Here is a 17,375-nt window from a genome sequence, read left to right as displayed (position 1 = left end):
AAATGAAATATCGAATGCTTTGACGAAGTTGATTGAGTCATAAAATATACGATTCTTCCTACTAGTCTTCCACTCGTCCAATAGGGTAGCTTAGTTGTAAGGAATGGGTTTGCTTGAGAAGGGTTGTAATTTGTATTTATTTAGCAAAGAGTAGATTTTAATCTTTTCCCTTAATTTTCCTTCACCAATTACCCCATTTATTGCTTGTCCTATTATTTATTCACACTTTTTTATTAAACAAATGATAAAAATTTAATATACGTGGCGATATGTTTTCTTACTTAAAATAAGGTATAAGTTATGCATAAAAAAAGACGTAAACATAAGAGAGAAAGAATATGATTTCTTTAAAAAGATGATAATGGATTAGGCGAGTCGAGTATACACACAAATAAAACAAAAGTCCCACCAAAAATTATCTAGATGATCAATTCCATAATTGGCTAAGGCACATCATCAGGTCGAGTCGAAAGAAAATGAACTACAAGAGAAGAATTCAATTCATAAAAGTGCAAACCCTTGTCCCAAGCAAGATTGGACTGTCCGACAAACATCATGCCCAATAACCATCAGGACTAGCAGCAGCATCTGGGATCGATAGAGCAAACAGTAAGTCGAACCTCATTAAAAAAAGGAATAGCTAAAAGTTATGATCATCATTCACCAAGTGAGGGAATTTAACGTGACACCAAACATATGTCAGTAGTAAACCCATCATCACGAAAGATATTTGAGAAATAATCGACCACATGGGATCGAAGAGTTTCAACATTACTAACAAAATGCGTCCCAATTTTTAGAAAGAAAATCTACACTAAGGGATGAGGGAGTGAACTAAATCTTACAATGGATTTGTCATAATAATGTGATTCAATTTCACCTTTGGTGAAAATTGAACTTAAAACCTCTCACTTACAAGTGAAGAGGATTATCACTAGACCGTTGTACTAAGTGACACGTGTAGGTTGAACTTTTGCCATAAAAAGTACTCATTGTTACGATCACCATCCTTTAGCCATTTCACACGAATTTTTACCATAGAGTACAATTGTTTTGATTGAGAAGTTAGAACAAAGCGCAAAACCTTAACACCAGTCCAAACACATTTTGTCTATTGACAATCTTCAATAATAGCAAGTCTATTCTCTTTTTTTCTCGAGTCATTTTGTGGCATTGAGAATGAAAACAACACTGAGGACAAATTAGATGTTGAACGCAAGTCAAACTCTATCTAGTTTTGACACCAACACATTGTTTCTGGATGAATTAATGATCGATGAAGAAGCACTAGAACAAAGTGACGATCATAAAAAAGAAAACTAAATATTAATAAGTTAATTATCTTGAAATGAATGACTAAACATGATGCTAACGTGGCAGTTGCATGCAGCGGCAATGGGTCGGACTAACTACCAGAGTCTTAATTTCTCTTGTTGCATTTGCCTTCCATTGATGGGAACATGAAGCGAGTGTTCTCACCTCTCCGACCACTTTGCCCAATCATATAAATAACAATTATATATTTCCTTGGGGGTCAACTATGCATGGGTGCTTCAATCACTTATCATTATTTGGTTTTTTACCCTCCAAGATATTTGTTAGGCCAATTACTTAACCAAATAATTAACCAAAGTAAAGATCTCTGGAGATGCAAGTGGCAGTGACTTGGGAGGGGGGAAGTCAAATTGGTCAATTGAAACTAATTGTTTATGTAAAACTTCTCTAGATTACAATTATTATCAATTTTTTTGCTTAATTCAAACATTTCTTTCTTTCCAACAAGTTGATTTTGGGAGGAGAGTGCTTGTTACATTCATATCGTTCAGAAGAGTGGATCATGTAAGCCTTATATGTATATTCCTATCTCTACCTAGCACGAGGTATTTTGGGAGCTCACTTGACTTCGAGTTCCGTAGGAACTCCGAAGTTAAGCGAGTTCGCACGAGAGCATTCTCATAATGGATGATCCACTTGAGAAGTTCTCGTGTGAGTTTCCAGAAACAAAACCGTGAGGGTGTGGTCAGGGCCCAAAGTGGATAATATCGTGCTACGGCAACGTCGAGCTCGGGATGTGGTGGGTGCTCGAGCCGGATGTGACAATTTGGTATCAGAGCCAATCCCTGGCCGGATGTGTGTCGACAAGGACGTCGGGCCCCTAAGGGGGGTGAATTGTTACATCCCACATCGCCCAGGGGAGTGGATCATGTAAGCCTTATATGTATATTCCCATCTCTACCTAGCACGAGGCTTTTTGGGAGCTTAGTGGCTTCGAGTTCTATAGGAACTCCGAAGTTAAGCGAGTTCGCGCGAGAGCATTCCTATGATGGGTGACCCACTGGAGAAGTTCTCGTGTGAGTTCCTAGAAATAAAACCGTGAGAGCGTGGTCGGGGCCCAAAACGGACAATATCGTGCTACGGCGGAGTTGAGCCCGGAATGTGATGGGGCCCGGGCCAGGATGTGACGGTGCTTGTGTTATAGGTTTTCTTTTAATATAACGATATCTTTACACGAAAGGGTGAAAAAATATATTTGTATCGAATTTGTTATTTATGAGTTTCGAACATAAGATCTACCATTAGTTTAAAATCAAAGTAAGCGATAAACAAAAGAAATACAAAACTTTATTAATAAAAAAAATTATCAGAAAACTACATAACTCGAAGAGACTACATCTTGATTGACTTATTTTCAAGTGAATAACAAAACACCCTATTTATAATAAACTAACTTTAATTCTATTGGCAAAGCCCGAAACCCAAACAAAAAAATAAACCTAATTATTAATATTTTTCAACATTACTAATAGGTGGCAAATAGGTTGAGTTTTACACCAACTAGTTTTTGATTTAGAAATATTTGCCTCTAATTAGTTGGAAGATATATTATGTTCAATTCATATAAATGGTCTATGATGATATTTATTTATGATGAGTTCGATCTAGTGGTCGTGGTAGTTTTATTATGGCAACTAGCCCGGCCATTACGGTTCTTTGTTTTTTGTTGGGGAAAGGCCACTACGGTTTGAATCGACTGGTTCTGTCAGATTAATGCCTACTCTAAATTACATTGTAAGAGAGCTTTATGTACGTGAAAAGATAACATAGTTTTTATATGTGAAAATGATGACATGTCACAACATTTTTCTTTGTTTGAAAAAAAGAAAGAAAAAACAACTAAGAGCATCTTCAAAAGAGATGTCAAAATGTTCAAATAAGCACTATAGTTAAAAAAAGTAGCAACTATGTTTTCCAACCGAAAAGCGAAATTTGATGTGGCATGACATGGATGGCATCACTCAACCTTGCTGCGAAAATTGACAGAATCTTCAAATCTTTTTTAATTGATTATTAAATTGATTATATTAATTGATTACTATTTTTGTTTTTATAATAAGTTAATGGAATAAATAATAATTTAATTTGACACATCCAAAAGATAAAAACTTAAAAAAATAGCAAAATTACAAAATAAACTGTTAAATAATAATTATTTTTTTTTAAATTTAACATCTTCCTTAAAAATGCTCTAAGAAGTAAAGTAATAAGGCATCACGCCTTATTGTGTAGAAGTATACTTTTGGTTTTGAGTTTTAGAAGTGGGAAAGGGATCCTCTTTAGATCCCTTCCACCAAGTCCATCAATTCGGACCCTTGAAATTTGATCAAACGGTTAAAGTTATTATAACTTTTAAAAGGGACTCCTATTTTTAGTTGTTGGATCAAATTTCAATGGCTCGAATTGATGAATTTGATGGAAGAGATCCGAAGATAATCCTTTCCTTAGAAGTGTGTCAATTATGTGGCTCGGGCTCCGCATCAAGTACTAAGATGATCAAGAGATTCAAGAGAATGTAATTTGCTTATTTGTCGACAGACCCCCAACATGAAGGCCAAAAATGAACCCTAAATTTGAACATCCTGAGTTTAATAAATTTGAGTACTTTTATTTTTAATTGGGTATGGATATTTTGTCAAAAGTAAATAATTCATTCATATTTGAACATAAACATTTACATTCGAAACTAAAATATTAAAAACTCATTCAGGTTTAAACGCACACTAATTTAATATTTACGATGCCTAGAAACATACGCCGAGATTGCATGAGCCGTTTTATTACATACTCTAGATGCATAATGAAAACTCATTGATCCAAACTGAATCACACTCACAGGATATAATGGACTAAAAATAACAACAAAGTATAAATTGTTTTAGCATATATAATTCCGTAATGGGAAATGTTCTTGGCATTCTAAAAATCTCATTCTACACTCTTCGTAAGTGTATTTTTCTTTCCAAATATAGAAAGTTTGGAGTGTAAAATGAGATTTTTGAATGTCAATAACAATTCCATTCCGTAATTTGTAGAGAAAGAGACTAGTTGAGCAAAATAAAGTAGATCTCTCTTTCAGTATCGCCCTGAGCATATGTTCTTTTACAAACATAAAATACACAAACTTAAATATTTCATTAAAAAAGCTTTTGTTAGTGTCTTCTCACTCTCGTAAGTTTGGACATTTTTAATTTGAGCTCTTACAAAAACAAAATACAAAAATTTGAGATTTACGAAAAATTAAAAAAATCTGAAAAGTAAGTATTTCAGTACAAATTGATATGTAATTCCCTATTCAGAAGAAGATCAACTTGAGAAAAGGCAGCATATTATTATTAGCATATTCTCACAAGTCACACCCCATGATATATCATCTTAATTTTTTTCTTTTTTTCCTAATTTAATATTATTTTCCTTTTAAAAGTGAATAATTAATGGAAATATAAGTCCCCTCCTCTGTGATATCCCACATCGTCCAGGGGAGTGATCCTTATATGTATATTCTCATTCCTACCTAGCACGAGGTCTTTTGGGAGCTCACTGGCTTCGGGTTCCGTAGGAACTCCGAAGTTAAGCGAGAAGCGCTCGAGAACATTCCCAGGATGGGTGACCCATCGGGAAGTTTTCGTGTGAGTTTTCAAAAACAAAACCGTGAGGGAATGGTAAATCTAAAACGGACAATATCGTGCTACGGTGGTGGAGTGGGTCTGGGAAGTGATCCGCCTACCAATTGTCACATCCCGGCCTAGGGCAGATCACTTCCCAGGCCCGCTCCACCACTGTAGCACGATATTGTCTGTTTTGGGTTTACCATTGCCTCATGGCTTTGTTTTTGGGAATTTACGAGAACTTCCTGATGGGTCACCCATACTGGGAATGCTCTCAAGTGCTTCTCGCTTAACTTCGGAGTTCCTACGAAACCTGAAGCCAATGAGCTCCCAAAAGGTTTCGTGTTAGGTAGGGATGAGAATATACATATAAGGATCACTCCCCTGGGCGATGTGGGATGTCACAATCCACCCCTCTTTAGGGGCCCGACGTCCTCGTTGGCATATACGCGGCCAGGGTTAGACTTTGATACCAATTTGTCACATCTCGGCCTGGGGCGAATCACTTCCCAGGCCCGCTCCACTACCGTAGCACGATATTGTCCGTTTTGGGCTTACCATTCCTTCACGGTTTTGTTTTTGGGAACTCACGAGCAACTTCCCAGTAAGTCTCCCATCATGGGATTGCTCTAGCCCTCTTCTTGCTTAACTTCGGAGTTCCGACGGAACCCGAAGCTTATGAGCTCCCAAAAGACCTCGTGCTAGGTAGTAATGAGAATATACATATAAGGATCACTCTCTTAAGCAATGTGGGATGTCACATCCACCCCCACCCAAGTGAAAATAAAAAAATGCAAACCATAGGCCAAAAAGACAAAATTCCTCAAACACTGGTAATTAAATAATTTCTTCCTTTTTTTTTTATTCACAATAATTACCATATCAAAATTCCAAAATAAAAATAAATAAAATTGGTAAATCATGTGTTGACTCGGTGGGTCACGAATTTTTTGAGAAAATTAAAACAAAAAATAAAAAAAGAAGAGAAATTTCAAAATCAGCAAGGGAAATCGGATTTTCTTTATTTAATTATAAAATAAATGTGTATATATGAGGCATTATTATCAATTATTGTTAATATTGTTTTTTTTGTGTGGATACAGAAGCGGAAGCTGTCATTGCCTTTCTCTGTGTTTCCTGAGGATCTGAGGGAGACGCTTTCTCCCTCTGTCTGCTTTGCTTGATAAGCAAAACACAAAGTCAGAGACTTTCACAGAGAGAGAGAGAGAGAGAAAGAGAGGAGAAAGATAGTTTCTTTGTTCTTCCAGGCTCTTAGCTTTTTTGTTTGTAATTTTAGTTTCCCTTTTGCTCTTTCAAAACTTTGTTGTACTCTGAATTTCAGAAACATATATGTACATACATATATATAATTATTGACTCTCCGTCTCTCATTGTGTACGTTTTTATATATATGTATATGTTTGTATGTGTGCTGTGTGTACAAGTTTGAGGTTTTTGGAGCTTTTGAGCAGTGAAGGGAGTTGGGTTTTGAAATTCAAGTGCTAAACAGGTTTGGAAAGCAATAAGCCTTTTTGCCCGGGCTTTTTGAGGCTCGGGTTGATCCGAAATCATGAACTCCGGGACGGGGCAACTCCCTCGTAATCGGGTCAACCCGGAACAACCCAGTTCCTGCTTTTTGCAGAAGTTCAAGCTCTACGAAACCCGCTCGGTACTAGATTTTTGCTAAATATAATGTTTTCTGTATATGCTTTGAATTGAATGTGTCTTGTTTTTTAAGGTTTGATCTGCTTTTGATTTTAAGGAATGCATAAGATGAATCCTGCTAAATTGCTAATGTTAGTCTTGTGAAGCTGGATTTGACTTGAAGGACAAATATGTGAGATGTGAACGGTTTTCAAGTTTTGATTTTGATTGTTCAGAACTTAATTTTAGTCAACTTTATGATTTGAGTTTTTGAGTATTATTTAGTTTGAGTTCGTATACATTGAATTTTGTTGATGCGGATTTCTTGATGTTTTGGTATTGAATCTTTTTTTGTGCTGCTTCAGGAGTCTTTGCAAATCTTGACCCGCTGTCAATTTAATTTGATTTGTTATTGAAAATTCTGTCATTGAAGCTTGAATATATTGCTATGATATCTTTCCATTCCTGTTTGATTTGGAAATCTCATGTATTTTCAAATCTTTCGGATAGAAACTGAATGTTGATGGATTTGGTTGTTGAAAGCTGTCTGTTTTGTTGCTCTCATTTTAGGAATATAGAAAAAATAGTGTAAAGTCGTTGCTTCGTTTCTTTGTTTCACCTCTTTGTTGTGCCAATTGTTGAGACTAGCCGATTATTAATGACATTTTGTATGCAACAGAATTTTTATTTGATAGGAAGAGACAAATGCAGAACCTTTTGGAGGGTTCTAAAGATTAACAGATTGGATCCATCTGAGTTAAACATTCTTGAAGATCCTGCAACATACTCGGATAATGAGTGCTACGACCTCCTGAAACGGATAGATGAAGGAAACAAGTCAATGGGTGGACTTAAACTTATCACCAATTGTTATGGAATTGTTGGTAGGACTTCTTTGCATGGTTTTATACCTTTGCACATCTTTTGGTCTTAATTTAAATCTGAAGATATTTTCTTCTGATTTTAGGGTTCGTGAAATTTCTGGGACCTTATTACATGATAATTATTACAAAAAGAAGGAAAATTGGCACTATTTGTGGCCATACGATCTATGCAATTTCCAAGAGCGAGATGATTCCAGTTCCAAATCCTGCCGTGCGGTCAAAATTGGCCAATTCTAAGAATGATGAGAACAGGTCTTTTGTCCATTTTGCATGTAAATGTAATATGTACTTGGTACTTTTAAAGCGATTTAAGGGAGTAGTATTCAGAGTTTTAAATTGCCAATTTGTATTTCTATAAGAACCGTGCCATGGTGTTATGTTATTTAGGTTTCAATTAACTTGGCTAGTATAGTAGTAAAAAGTTCTTCACTGTGGAGGTAATCTCTGTACTCCATTGTTAATAGTTAATACACCCTTCAATGCGATATTAATGGTGTGGACCTTCTCAATTCAGACTTGGTTCTTGTTCTTCTTCTACCTTAGTATGTCTTTGCTAAGATAAGGCAAATAATGAATCTTGTGGACTATTAATTTGGCATATACGAAATCTTCGTTGTTAGATCCTTCATTGTTAATACTGCTTTTTAGGGGCTATTGTCACTTGCCTTTCCAGTCCAAATCCTGCAAATATGCAGGGGCAAACTTCATTGCCATTGTGATGTAAATGTAATGAGGCAAGGTATCATCAGGTTTTTCATGGGGAAAACCGCTTTCTTTCCTTTTCTCCTTTTTTTCCCCTTCTGGTTAATATCTTTACTTCAAATAGTTGTTTCATCAGTATATTTTCGCTTTTTTTTTTTTTTTTTTTACTTATAAAGTTAATTATCGATATATATTATTCCTCATTTTCCTTTTCTTGTTGAAATAGATACAAGAAGCTCCTATGCACGTTGGACCTCACAAAGGACTTCTTTTTCAGCTATTCATACAATATTATGTTTAGTCTTCAAAAGAATATATGTGATAGGAGGACGGGATCATCCCTTTATGAAACAATGTTTGTTTGGAATGAGTATTTGACACATGGAATCCGATATTATCTGAAGAATACTCTCTGGACAGTTGCTTTAGTGTATGGATTCTTTAAACAGGTAAGAACGCCAAATCCATCATTGGCACTACTTCAAACTAGAAATTTATTGATCGCTTCCCGGAATTTTGTTTTGCATTTAGTTCTAAGCTTATTATTCCTTTATGTGATGAGTCTTTTCTAATTATTCAAAGTAATCTTGGTTGCTGTTATGATATATAGTGATTAATGCAAAATTTCTTCCTTAAAAGTTTTTCTTGAAGAAACCTTGTGCGCATTGTTTGGTACATTTTTGGGTAATATTTTCAATGGCTTCGTGCTTTGGTATCCAGGTGAATCTTTCTGTATCTGGCAGGGATTTCAAGTTGACCCTCATTGCCAGACGTTCACGTCACTTTGCTGGCACCAGGTTTGGACACTGCTACTGCCTGTTTTCTGTATTAATTAATGGTTACTGCTAAGTTCCTTACAAATATACATTTGCATTCCCGTGTGTGCAGATATCTAAAGCGAGGTGTAAATGAGAAAGGTAAAGTAGCTAATGATGTTGAGACAGAACAGCTTGTTATTGAAGATGCTCCTGAAGGACACCCAGTACGAATAAGTTCTGTTGTGCAGCACCGAGGATCAATTCCCCTTTTCTGGTCCCAGGAAACCTCTCGACTAAATATCAAACCTGACATAATACGTATGACTCCGGCGAACCCACTTGTTTTATTTTCTGTGGCAGGTTCTCATATATTCCACTGATATTTTATCTTTTGCCAGTATCAAGGAAGGATCATAACTACGAGGCCACAAGACTTCATTTTGAAAATCTTGTCCAGAGATATGGAGACCCAATAATTATTTTGAATCTGATTAAGGTAGCACTAGTTTATTTTACAGGCATCAATGCTTCTCGTTTTGCTATCCTTGTGTATAAATTTTAAACTAAATCTGATCGTCCTTCCAACTCTCTTCTCATCTTTTCTCCTATAATTGATTGTTCTTTTCAGACAAATGAGAAGAAACCTCGAGAAACAATTCTCCGTGCAGAGTTTTCACATGCCATCAGATTTATCAATAGGAGTTTACCAAAAGAGAGTCGCCTGAGGTTTCTCCATTGGGATCTGCACAAACATGCCAGAAGGTACTTGACTTTCCCTTTTCCTATAGGTAGAAAGAATGTCTTTAGTTAAAATTATGGTTGGGATTAATTGAACTGTATCATTTACAGCAAAGCTACCAATGTATTGGCACATCTCGGAAAAGTTGCTACATATGCATTGGGATTGACCGGAATCTTCTATTGTCAAGTAAACCCCATTTTTAGGCCTGAGGGATTATCTGGCTTTGAGTAAGTTCTTATCAAGACTCAAGATATTGCTTTTTCAGCTTGGTATTCCTTGTTATATGCTTTGTTGTCCAGTAGTTTTATATATCATTATATACAATAGCAGGCATTTGGAAGTATTGTGTGCACAAAAGCACTTGCAAGCTATTTACAATGCTGACAATTTTGATGAGATGCAGGAAAAATGATGATGCTGATGACTGCTTGTCCCATAGCTGTTCAAGTAAAGATGAGGATGCTGATAGCCGAGAAGCAGAAATTAGCAATGGTAGTGATGGTGATGGTGCAAGCATGAATTGCAATATCACAAGCATGCTGTTTCAGAAAGGAGTCCTCAGGACCAATTGCATAGACTGTTTAGATCGCACAAATGTGGCCCAATATTCTTATGGGCTAGTTGCTCTTGGACATCAGCTGCATGCTTTAGGATTTATAGAATCATCCGGATATTGATCTGGATAACCCTCTGGCTGAGGACTTGATGAGAGTTTATGAGTCAATGGGTGACATACTTGCACTACAATATGGCGGCTCTCCAGCGCATAATAAGGTAACTTAAAATACATGATTCTAGATCTCAACTTCCACTGCTGGTATCCGGTAAATAAAAGTAACGTGATGGATTAAAACTGGGAAGATGGAAGTAGTAATTTTAACTAAGTTACCTTGAAATCATTTATGTATCTTATATTTGTTTATTGGTGGATCCTCCCCTGTGATATTCTGGTTACACGTTCCAGGGTTTTAAGGTTGCTCTGCCTTTTCCCAATACCTTGGCCCTATAAATGGTCGTATTGCGTCGGTTGATTTTTATGTTTTTTGTTGATCTGAAACAGATATTCTCTGAGACTAGAGGCCAGTGGAAGGCAGCAACGCAGTCCCAGGAGTTCTTTAGAACTATACAGCGGTTCTACAGTAATACTTACGTGGATGGTGTGAAACAAGATGCTATTAATGTGTAAGTCAAAAGATGCCACTCTTATACTTGGTCCATCTGCATTTGTGACACACCCCGATCTCGATGTCCATGGGACATTTGGATGACCACATGCTGGTTGACACCCGAGGGTGACAAAAGCCATTTAATTAATGCAAATGCTGAGAACATGTGAACATGCATATAAATTTCGCTTAATGGCTTGCGTCACCCTTGGGTGTCGGCTAGCACGTGACCATCCCGATGTCCCTCGGACATTGGGATCGGGGCGTGTCAACTTGAGTAATGTAGGCTAACAGGTGCACTATTTCACTGTATAATTCTGCAGATTCCTAGGGTACTTTCAACCACAACCGGGTAAACCACAACTGTGGGAATTGAATTCGGATCAGCACTACAATGTTGGGAGGTATGACCCTAATTTTGCTAATGACAATGCTATATGTTCATTCTTGGCAGTCGAAATAGGGAGACCACCATTGTAAAAAGAAAATATATGCACACACGTATCCATACGTCAATGTTTTACTTTTGTTGGAGAATAGTGTCCCACGTGGGTGGGAGATAGTGGTTAGTTGGGGCAATATTGGTATTTTGGTGGTGGGTTATGATGGGTCTAAAACGTTTTTCAATTTTAAGTTCAAGATATCTGATATCTCGGTGGATGATATTTAGGGTGACAATAATTCTCAGCTTATGACTCTATTAGAAAGATGAGTAGATTAATACTATGGTTTCTTATTAGCAGAAAAGAAAAAGAAAAAGAAAAAGAAAAAAAAAAATCAATATTGCGGTTTTTGTTTGTTTGATATTATCACGAGGAATAAATAGCCTATGACTTGCTCTACATATGACATTCAAGATGAATTTCTATGTATTTAGGTCGTTTATCAAAAGGTCACTATCTGAGGGCCATATTGTCAGTGAAAGTGATTCACCTATGGCAAGCACAGATGTTGGGCACAATCAACCTTTGTCTGAAATCGCACAAGGAAGTAACAGAGCAATTTCAGAGTCTGCACCAGCAATCTCAACTTGCGAAAGTGAGATATCCTATAGCAGGTATGCTTGCGTTGCAATTCATATACTTGTTTACCAGCTGTTGTAACAATATCAGGTTTCTAATGGCCAAACAAAAACATTCTAGTTTTTCTAAGCCAATAAATTTGATGGTTGTTCTATCTTTAAGCCTACAATAACTCCTTTCTTCCGGTCTAATAATTGCTGTTGTAGGTTTACCCCCTCAATGCCTTGCAAGCAGCTTTTTGGTGTGTTGCAAGAACACGAATGTCACCAGAGTGATCATATCATTTACGATGAACACGATGATGATTGCAACTTGTCAAATTTTCTGGATGCAGACTGGTTGTCCACATCAGGAAACTCCTGTGAAGAAGAATGTGGAAGGTACTTATTCCTACCCTCTAAAAAATGCATGCAGATTAGACTTGGCAATATATCATGAAAACTTTCTAGTTATGAGGACTGACAATTGATTGGCAATAGGTCTATGACCAGCCTTTCCTCAGAGAAATCTTGTGAATGGACCAAAGATTGAAACGAGCACTTCTGCAAGTGAATCTGGATCCACGAGAAAGGTAAACTATTATCATCTTCTTGCTGGGATTGGCACGAAATATTGAAATAGTGAAAAAGTGTACCATTTGCATTAATTTAGAAAAGATTAACAGATTTCCTGATGAAAAGACGGAAGATTAGTTGGTTATACCATTCTACTGCCCTTACGTAAGTAGAACTCTGTCGTAGCATCCTTTTTTCAGTAGTGACCAAGTGGTGATGGCTAGTTTGCTTAATAAAGTTGGAGGAAAAGAGTTGGACCTTGGACTTTATCCATTGACGTTTTGTATTATTCAAATTTTAGTATTAATTGGTTTCTATCGCTGCAGAACTGTTGCCTCCATAAGATGTTTTATAGACTTCCATATCCTGTTAGACTGGTCATCTTTGTACTCCATGCTCCATGTGTTAGAGCAGTGAACCAAATTGTTAACGTCTTTTATTTGTCGTGATTTATTAGGGAAAAGAGCAATACGAATCAGAGGTCAGTCGTGATAATGTGACACCCACATATTCAGAGAGCTTCATGGACTGGGTAGCTAACGGGGAGTTGCTGTTTCTTTGAAGCTAACTAAAAGGTTTTGCCTCGTAATTTTAACTCAACCCGTCCGAAGGATTTGGGTTCTTGTACAGAAAATAAATGGTAAGAATGTCACCAACCAAAAGAGCATAGTACTGGGATTTGCTGAGAAATTGATTCTTCAAGGTGAAAACTAATTCTTGGGTAGACTTTACAGTTTACCTTGTCATATGATCCATTGTCATGATAGGGGAAGTAGCGATAAGCAACCCGTATAGTTCTCAACTCCACCGCTTCTTGGAGGTTCTAATATCTCCAAAAATTATATACTTGTGAATTTTATTAGATAGCAACAGATTTCCTCCTCTCAATTCAATATGCAGGTTCAGATTTTGAGATTTTGTTTCTTTTCATTTTCTTTCTCATGTTTATTTATCGAGCAAACTTTGCATTACCCATCTGTGCATGTCAGCGCTGATGTTCATATCATGTAGTGTCAGGGAAGTGATTTTCACACACCCCATTTTCTCCCTACGCACTTTCTTTAATTCCGCTCAATTTATTCATTCTAAAGGTGAGGGAAAAGGAAGGTGCGTAGGAGAAATGGATGTCTGAAAATAATTTTCCAATATTTATCTCCTTGAAAAGTAAAATGCTATTGGACTGCATCTCCGCTTGTATGCGAATGTCAAGTAAAGTTACAGGGTATCAGTTGGAAATGTTAAGAAAAGCAAATAGAGTTTCGAAGCAAGCGAGGTGAAGCTGAAACGTTGATCGGATTGGATAGCTCTTTGTCGACCTACTCCCGCGCATCAAATTCCGACCAACAACTTGGAGGTATAGTTGTGTGGTTCAAGGCATTGGTTTGCTAAGTTGGCACACTAGCAGATTGTGTCCCGGTTGAACCCCATTTCCGAGTAGTCTGCAACATTTGAGAGTGCTTCTTTCTGTTATTTTTAATTTTTTTAATTTTTAATTTTATTTATTTTTGTTAGAAAGGGATGGCCGTTTCATGACCCTGCTGCATTACGTTCACTCATACGGGTTGGGCATGTTACAAGGTCAACCCGACCCTAGTAATCATTTACAATATGGGGTCGGGTTAAACTCAACCCAACCTGTGGGTGAATTTGGGTTAAACTTGGGGTTGCACAATTTTATCACAAGGTGGATAATAAATGGATTCAACACAATCGTGATAATTGGGGTTAAATCCATCCAAAAAGGATGGCTCATCCAAAACTAAGCACTCGTTTGGAATTATATTAAAATGGTTAAAAGTGTTTTTGATGAAAATGATTTTGGATGAACACTTGAAGTGCTTTTGAAACTTAAAAATATTTTCTTTAAAAACTATTTCAGTAATTTTAAAAGCACTTTTAAGGAAACCTTCACAAACTGAACATGTTATAAAATGATAAGTCACTACCTTGAAGAGTTGCAATTGAGAACAAAGGAACGCCAAAAAAAAAAAAAAAAAAAAAAGATAAAAGAGTCCTGCAACCTAACCCAAATTGCTGCTCATAAACACGTTGTAGTACGAAAAAAATTGGATAATTCACGAAGTCCTGCAACCTAACACATTGCTAAATAGTACCCAAGTCTTGTATCAATCAAACAATACAAATGAAGAGTTTTTCACCATAAAATTGATTGGCAATACAAAGATGTTCAACATCAATCCACACTTAAAATGCATGCAAAGTCCTTTGTTTTTCCGACATGGCATTCATGCCCTCGACAAAAACATGGAGCAATGTCATACAATCCACAGTTTTGAGCGTACTTTCATAGAGACGTTTATGCAGGCAAACGGCGACAGTAGTGGGTGCAGTGGTGGTGCAATAGCGGGGGAGTGACTGTCGAAAAATCACATATAAACTACGCGTAAACAAGGTTGGCGCAGAAAGCACTGTTGATTATTATTTGCAACAATATAAGATGGTTAAGAAAGCATATATATTAATAAGGATAACATTGTCAACATCTCCAAGAAAACTCAATTCTACAGCTTAACAGTCTAAAAACCAATCCATTTTTCAGAAATGGAATCATAATCCCTTTTCGAAACCCAAAAAGGAAGCAACACATTGTGGTGACCAAAATTTCCTTATTCCCAGCCGGTTGGAGCGGGAACTCCACCTTCAACAATGGGGGCAGTAGCCAGAGCCTGTGGTGGTGGAACAGCCGAATCCCATCCATCTGCTACTATTGGTGCTGCAAAACATAAACGGGATAAGTCAGAATAGGTACACGGGCGAACAAAGAAGTTCAAGGAAATCCCAGGTAGCAAGCATAAATATTTCTAACATCCAGCAAAGTCCGCAGGGAAATGAGCTAACCACAGCAAATGGATAATTTGCATAGATCGTGGCAAAACAATAACAGTTTAGAAAAAATAAGCAGCAAAAACAGGGGTAGATAATACAAACTCAAGCACAACGATTCAAGCACAAACTTTTAATAATAAAAAGGTTTGAGAAGTGAAACCTGCTTCTACGGTCCAGCCAGGAGCTGCAGGGATGGGTGCAGATGCATCGGTTGGCCACTGAGCATCAGATATTTGGGCAGACCAATCACCGCCAACAGGGGCAGAGAAATCGTTTCCGTACTCGATTGCTGCAGTTTCTTCTTCCTTTTCCTTGGCCTCCTCAGGCTCTCTATAGAAGAATAGATCAACCTGCAAAAAGAAGTTTGGGTGAAAATGAAGCTTAGAGACAATTCTAAATATGCTCAATTACAAAATAATGCTCAAATATTGTTCAACATTGGTATTCTATGCTTACCATAACATCCCACTTGTGACCAGGAAGGAGTGAACCACGCATTTGCAAGACCATCCTTGCTAGGAGCCAGAAAAGGCATCCTATGCTGTGCTTGCCCTTGTTATTGGCTGGGATGCCAATATCAACATAACGCATAGGAGAATCGGTGTCACAGAAAGCAATGGTGGGAATGTTTCCGAGAGCAGCTTCCTTAATAGGCTGCCGATGCATAAAGAATATTAGTACACATTTAAAAAAAAAAAAAAAGCAGAACATATACAAAACACGCAAAACCACGAGAAATGAAAGAAGATCATCACCTGGCTGTCAGTTCGAGGATCGGTCAAAATGAGAAGACGGGGTTCATTGAATGATGTCTGGAGCTGATTGGTAAAAGTACCAGGAGTGTGCCTGCCAGCAATTGCATTGGCACCAGTGTGCTGAGCAAATTTCAGTACAGCCCTCTGACCGTATGGCCTTGCGGATTGCACAATGATGTCCTTTGGGTTTTCAATCGCAACAATCACTCTCGCTGCCAGCTGCAGCTTGTCCCATGTTTTCCCAAGATTAATGATATAGATTCCTGAAAATGACCAAATAAGTGATTGAGAACTAAATCAGTAATAAAACGCTATGTTCATATAACAATCAGCTGCTTAAAAACACATATGGCGTATCATCGCACTTCACAACTAAATCATGACCACACAACCCAAATCATACAGTTCCTTGCTCGTGCAGCTTGACAACAAACCCGTGCAATCGAAAAATAAAAGCATAACCTTGACAGCAACGAATCGATATAACATACACAGCCATTTTCTAAAATCAACTACTACAGTGAACACAGTTAAGCTGCTTAAATAGGGAAAAATGAATTCTAATTCAAAGTAAAAGAAGCGCAACAAAATATACCAACAAGAACAAATAACACCATAGCTATAATAATACCCATATACCAGATCTAGCAAAATCATATTCAGCATAAATTAGAAAATACCCCCCATTTCTAACACCGCAAAACAAACAAAACATATTCAAAAATCTGAAATTTCATATTATATTACCAAAAAATTAAGCATAAATATAAGTAAAAATGAGGAAGATTAAGGAGGAGATATGATGCATACCATCGTTGCGTCTCTTGAAGACGTATCTTTCCATCTGAAAGTCGCAGTTTTTGGTGCCCAGATGGACTTCGGCGGCCAACATCATCTGAATGTCAGCCTCCTTCTGAGAGAGCTGACGCGGTGCTGCGGCGGTGGTAGCCATCGTCGAGACTTCAACAGATAGAGGGGGAAGATGACCGTGCGGCCGATTTTCAATGCGAGAGTGGGGAGCTGCGGGTTTGCTCGCTTTATCTACGGGAGGTTGCGAGCGAAAAACCCTAGGAGGAGAACTAAGATTTCTACTTCCGTACTATCTCAGCCGTTGGATAACACCAACGGCTAGATTTGTAGAAGTCAATGATATGCCGGTTTAGAGTTTTTCACCTTTTTTATTTTTTTATTTTTAATTTAATTTAAAGAATTCGTGATGCTTCTAAATATATTAGCCAGTTAATACTATAATCTGATGATATTTCTCTTCATCTGAAAGTGGAAGTGAAATAGATTTGTAGAAGTCAATGATATGCCGGTTTAGAGTTTTTTTTCATTTTTTTTTAAATTTAAAGAAT

General features: G+C 37.2%; 2 protein-coding genes across 2 annotated transcripts; one reads left to right on the top strand and one right to left on the bottom strand.

Annotated features, from left to right (window-relative positions):
- The first annotated feature begins 6,161 nt into the window (after positions 1-6,161).
- LOC103930688 (phosphoinositide phosphatase SAC2) lies at positions 6,162-13,328 on the top strand. The gene is given in 18 exon segments (XM_009340056.3): positions 6,162-6,612; positions 7,267-7,471; positions 7,555-7,723; positions 8,400-8,622; positions 8,894-8,970; positions 9,062-9,249; positions 9,330-9,427; positions 9,560-9,693; positions 9,781-9,900; positions 10,077-10,338; positions 10,340-10,447; positions 10,734-10,855; positions 11,163-11,243; positions 11,717-11,896; positions 12,068-12,241; positions 12,341-12,365; positions 12,367-12,432; positions 12,873-13,328. Coding segments are annotated over 18 exon segments (2,436 nt in total). The 5' UTR covers positions 6,162-6,513; the 3' UTR covers positions 12,978-13,328.
- Positions 13,329-14,874: 1,546 nt separating this feature from the next.
- LOC103930689 (40S ribosomal protein SA) lies at positions 14,875-16,987 on the bottom strand. Its single transcript, XM_009340057.3, has 5 exons — positions 16,828-16,987; positions 16,018-16,280; positions 15,719-15,916; positions 15,423-15,612; positions 14,875-15,149 (listed from the first exon to the last, which is right to left on the bottom strand). Exons 1-5 carry the CDS (start codon positions 16,967-16,969, stop codon positions 15,043-15,045), a joined length of 900 nt encoding a protein of 299 aa, XP_009338332.1. The 5' UTR covers positions 16,970-16,987; the 3' UTR covers positions 14,875-15,042.
- Between the last annotated feature and the right edge of the window lie 388 nt (positions 16,988-17,375).

Source organism: the organism of the source record quoted next, unplaced genomic scaffold (genome assembly GCF_019419815.1).
Source record: "Pyrus x bretschneideri cultivar Hongxiangsu unplaced genomic scaffold, Pyrus_bretschneideri_v1 Contig61, whole genome shotgun sequence".
Lineage (NCBI taxonomy): Eukaryota > Viridiplantae > Streptophyta > Magnoliopsida > Rosales > Rosaceae > Pyrus > Pyrus x bretschneideri.
The sequence above is the reverse complement of the archived record's forward strand: the minus strand, read 5'-3'. Positions and strand labels throughout refer to the sequence as shown.

Coding starts and splice junctions, on each gene's coding strand:
- LOC103930689 (XM_009340057.3), bottom strand. CDS start 16,969: ATGGCTACCACCGCCGCAGCACCGCGTCAGCTCTCTCAGAAGGAGGCT. Junction 15,917..16,017: donor ATCCTCGAACTGACAGCCAG/GTGATGATCTTC, acceptor ATGCATCGGCAG/CCTATTAAGGAAGCTGCTCT. Junction 15,613..15,718: donor GTCACAAGTGGGATGTTATG/GTAAGCATAGAA, acceptor TTCTTTTTGCAG/GTTGATCTATTCTTCTATAG.